A 5,055-nucleotide genomic window follows, 5' to 3' on the forward strand; every position below is an offset into this window, starting at 1 on the left:
TTTAAGATTTGAAGAAAGTGGCTTTAGGAAAATTGGGCACAGGACTCGTAACAGCTTGCAAGGTGGTGATTACGGTGATGGGTATAGGGGTATCAGCTGGGGAGGAGAGACCGAGAGATAAGTGAGTAGTGGGGTAGGGGTAGGGTGGGTGTGTTCTGGGAAAAGTTGGCAGCGAGCCCCTTTGGAGACACCGGGCAAAGTAGGAGGGAACAAAGATACGTGTGTTAGTTGTAAAGTTGTAGTCCCGAGAGCCAGACCACTTTCAGGAGCAATACTGTTTTCAAACTGATGTGATAAAAAACACTCGCTTATCCACAAGAGAAGGAGATATCACATCATGAATGCGTCCCGCATTGCAGCATTGCTTTACCTGCTTTTGCTCTTAAAAGGATTTCACTTAGTGTGTTAACCGGAGACACAACAACGGATTTGAATGTGAAATTTGTGTTTGTAGTGGCTCTGTGTGGCGATATAAAAAGACAACATTATCATGCTTTGCGGAAGCAGAGAGAAAGGCCTTCGTTAGACTTATAGTTGCAGTGCCATTTAGAATACTGTCGGTGCTTAGTTCCGTTTTGACCACGAGAACTACTGAATCCACCTTCTAGTGATAAAAATTGAAGGCAAATTATAAACAGATCAAAGAAGAAAAATTGCCAGTGATTTACTTACATACAGAGAGTGTTTCTTTTGGTTTTTAAGAGATTGCATATTTCATATTGCAGTTTCAAAGTCATTGTTACTGAATGCCCGAAAGGAAAGTCACCTTTGAATACACTGAGACTGAGGAAAACGTCTTCACCGCAACCATGGTTCTTCACAACGTAGATGTTGATGACTTCTCATTCAGGGAAAAAATCATGAAGAAGAAGTACTATTGTAAGAACAACAAGAGGAAGAAGCAGCAGCCGTTCCCTAACGCGGACGTCTTCAAATTTTCCGATTACGATTGCATTGGGTTTGACTTAGATAACACGATCTGTCGCTACAAAATTGGTGAGATTATGAGACTAGAGTACAATCTGATCGCTGATTATCTAGTGAATCGTTATGGTTACGAACAGGAGCTTCTTCTTCCTATAGACGACGATATGGATTTCTTGCAGAAGGGGCTAATCATGGATATCAAAAGAGGAAACTTTCTGAAGTGCTCTGATGGTGGTCAGATTCTCAGAGCAACGCACGGGACCCGTCCCATGACCCAACAAGAAATCGTAGACACGTATGGGACGGAAAGGCTGTGGGAACCCGTCCTTGATTTCATGAGAACACTTACGGATCATCCCGCGAATGGTCAGTCTTCTCGTGAAATCCGTTCTTTCAAGGATTACTTTGATTTGCCCGCTGCTGTAGCTTGTGCTAGAGCTATTGATGCCCAGGATAGCTCGGAGGAAGGTCCCCTCGAGGAATATGACATTTGGCCTGATGTTCATGTTGCTATGTGCAACATGTATCGCCGGGAACACTTCCGCAATGACCTTGGCGGGTTCTTCCCTGAAATCAAGGCAAATCCTGACAAGTACATTTACGAGGCGAGCGATAAGATGAAAAAATGGCTAAGAGCAATGAATGACCATACTTTTACATTCCTTATATCTGGATCGAGCATAGATTATGCCTCTATGATTGCTCACTATGTTCTCGGACCGGACTGGAGAGACTACTTTGACCTGATTATTTGCACAGCCAAGAAACCGGGATTTTTCACCGGTAATCGTCCTTTCCGCCAAGTCGAAGGAGCAGATGATGCCGAAGAAGTCCCAGGTCATAAACTAATGATTGATGAAACCTATTCAGGAGGAAATTGGTCGGAACTCTTAGGCCTAGTCAAACGGGAGAGCGGAGTTGAAAACCCTCACTGCCTCTACGTTGGGGACCACCTTGCGCAAGATGTCGTAGCTCCCTCCCTCCAAGGCATTGATACCGTTGCCATAGTAGAAGAACTAGCAGCGGAGGGCATGACTGGCGATTCCATGTGCCATGACGCAGGGTCTGACCTCATGAGTATGTATTGGGGCTCATTTTTCACGACAGACGGAGACCACGACGTGTTTGGCCTCGACCGCATTAATACGCTCTACGGCTCCATACCGTTGAAACATTCTAGGCTCGCAATTCCTAATATTGAAGCGGTCGCACGTTACCCCATCAAACACCAGTACGAAGCTTTCAGTCCGGACACATCTGGTTTCTTCCCAGGCGACCCCGTTATTCTTCATTTCTAAGACACCTGACGTTAAGAATCATGTGAAAAAGCAAGTTGAAGCTTATCGCATGGTGCTCCTGAAGAGTTGACCGTCATCTTTGGGAGCGCTGCCAACCTTTGGTACTTCAATGAGTTCATTATCAGAAAAAGGGAGGCTGGACCTCTTGTATAACCATTTTGAGGGACCACGGCCGTTGGCGACGCTCCAAGTCACTCGTGCACAAGTGATTTATAGATACCATTTAGTCTGTCACAAATGGAAGACACGCATCAGAGGTAGAAAAGGGTGGAACATCATCATAAAACGCGATAGTCCACCCAACAGAAATAAACTCCGAAGGTCTGACCTGCGAGATTGAATTTAAAAAAAAAGTGTTTCTCGAATTTAGCAAAACGAAATGGGGCCAAGAGGAACCAACAACACAGCAAGAAAAAAGACGATACTTGTAATTCGTGGTAGAATCTTAACTAGTTTTAGATGTTCTGTATGCAGTGTTGATTTATTATATTTTGTTTGCTATTTAGAAGCAGTATGAAAACGATTATTATTGTTCTCCTGCATAAGGGAATAGAAACATCACATCTCGAAGCAGATGCTTGTGCTTTATAGTAACTAATAGATCTTCTGTTGTAAACTCTTCTATCTAGATGCTTTGGTTATGTTTTAACCGTAATTGATTTTAGTATATATTATACTGTTTAAGCTTTAGAGGCTAGACTTAGGTAGCAGTTGATATCAGACGCAATATTGTCGTTTTTTTCCTTTATAATGCTGAGTGAATATTGGTGCTTCTGTCTTATAAGATTGATTTATATAACCGTTGATATAATATTTAAAAAGTAGAAACTTTTTTTATGTGTTCATCACGAAGAAAGGGACTCTTTCAGATTTCACGCTTCTTATTATTGTACATATCGTTAAAATGAAATCTGTAAAGGGAGTTTGCCTCGTCTTCGCATATCTTTGTTGATGTTACTTGTTGATTTCATAAGCTCGAGTTAAACCGAAGTGTAACATTCGAGGTGAATCAGGTAGCCAATGCGATCTCATGTCAAATACATTTTAAGTGTTGTTTTTTTTTGGGTTAATCACCTCAACTGCAGGCTTCAAAAGACGGTGAAGTAGCATTGTTAATACCAAGGTCTATAGGCGTTCTATAGACCTTGGTTAATAACACAGTTTTAGAAATCGGCGTCTCCTATATTTTTTGAGTTATCTTTGTTCCTAGATTTAAAACTTTATTCCTCACGGTGGAAGAATGAGTCAAAGATTTTCTTGTCTTGTCGACTGGTAAACATATCCTGCCTTTCATTTTGAATTCTTATTTGCGTTCTTGATCTTATCCTTTTCTAGACTCAGAGATTCCCAACCGGGGTTCATCAGGTCCTCACAGGTGATGCTGATTGTTTTAAATCGTAAAAATTAATCCAGTCATTAGAGGAAAACGAAGAGGGATTTTTTCACAGAGGTACTTCCATTTTATTTTCGAGTCTTTGTGGCAAACGCTGCCTGATGGACCCTTGGCCCAGAGCCATGTGTTTATCTCACTTGTGGTGGTCCTGTGATCTGAGCCAAGCTTCTTTGAGTTCTATTAGTTCCTGTTGTCTAGTTGACATATATATTTTTATCATCTTTGATGAATATCCACACGTATTATGGTGCCAAGTTTTTTTTTCTTGTTGTTTCTGCATTGCACTTGCTTAAAAGCATATCATTAAGTTTATTTTTTGAAATTAATTGAATATCTTTGTTTTATTCCTTATACATATGTAAGGTATATATATATGTATATGTATATATATATATATATATATATATATATATATATATATATATGTATATATATATATGTATATATATACATATATACATATATATATATATATATATATATATATATATATATATATATATATATATATATATATATATATATATATATATATATATAAAGTGTCACTCATGCATCTGTCTGTGATTTCTTGGACTTTGTAAGTCCAAGTGTAAAGTCTGATATGTTACCAAAATGTTTTTATTTTTCTACAAGTAAATGATGATAGTTATGTCATTGGTTTTTCTATATCCTTTATTATTGTGGTAAATTGTTGCTTAAGATTATAAGAAAGATTATGAATATGATTCTCATAGGAGAAGGCATGTTTAAAAGGTTGAAATATAAAGATGTGTATATGATGAACATATTATGATTGGTAAAATAATTTTCATAAATGCAAAATGCTAAAAGAACAAAAGAAAATTAATGTATTTTCATCTTTGAAGCATGCTACTCCTGAAATTTCTATATAATAATGAAAAAACTAATGATAATAATAATATAATGATAAAAAAGCAATAGTGATAATAAGGTTACTGATAAAATAATAATAACGATAATAATTATGATATTAATAATAATGACAATACTAATAATTATAATAATAATGATAACAAATATGATAATAATAATAACAATTATGATAATAATAATGATAATAACAATGATTATGATAATAATATAAAAAGAAATTATTTGACTAATAGGAATATCCTGTGCCCGGGCTATTAAAAATCAATCCAGATTCTTTACAAAAAAAATAAATAAATAAATAAATAAAGAAAAGGTTACTTGAGAGAATCAGATTTTCCTGCCTCCTCTTTCTCATATCCTGCGGGAGTTTAAGGATGACTTCAGAAATGGACGAAGGCAAATCAGAAAATCTTTTAAGTACTGATAAAAAGCTTTAGACATAGAAAAGATAATACAAAGGTTAAACAGATATCATAAACCAGTTTTACTGAATACAACTGTAAAGCCCTGACCACACGATCGAGCATGCCCGACGGGCAA

General features: G+C 37.3%; 1 protein-coding gene across 1 annotated transcript; it reads left to right on the forward strand.

Moving 5' to 3' along the window:
* The first annotated feature begins 211 nt into the window (after positions 1-211).
* Positions 212-3,975, forward strand: Nt5a (5' nucleotidase A). Its single transcript, XM_068393099.1, has one exon. It carries the CDS (start codon positions 747-749, stop codon positions 2,223-2,225), a length of 1,479 nt encoding a protein of 492 aa, XP_068249200.1. The 5' UTR covers positions 212-746; the 3' UTR covers positions 2,226-3,975.
* Positions 3,976-5,055: the final 1,080 nt, after the last annotated feature.

This window comes from Palaemon carinicauda, chromosome 19 (assembly GCF_036898095.1).
Source record: "Palaemon carinicauda isolate YSFRI2023 chromosome 19, ASM3689809v2, whole genome shotgun sequence".
Classification (NCBI taxonomy): Eukaryota; Metazoa; Arthropoda; class Malacostraca; order Decapoda; family Palaemonidae; genus Palaemon; species Palaemon carinicauda.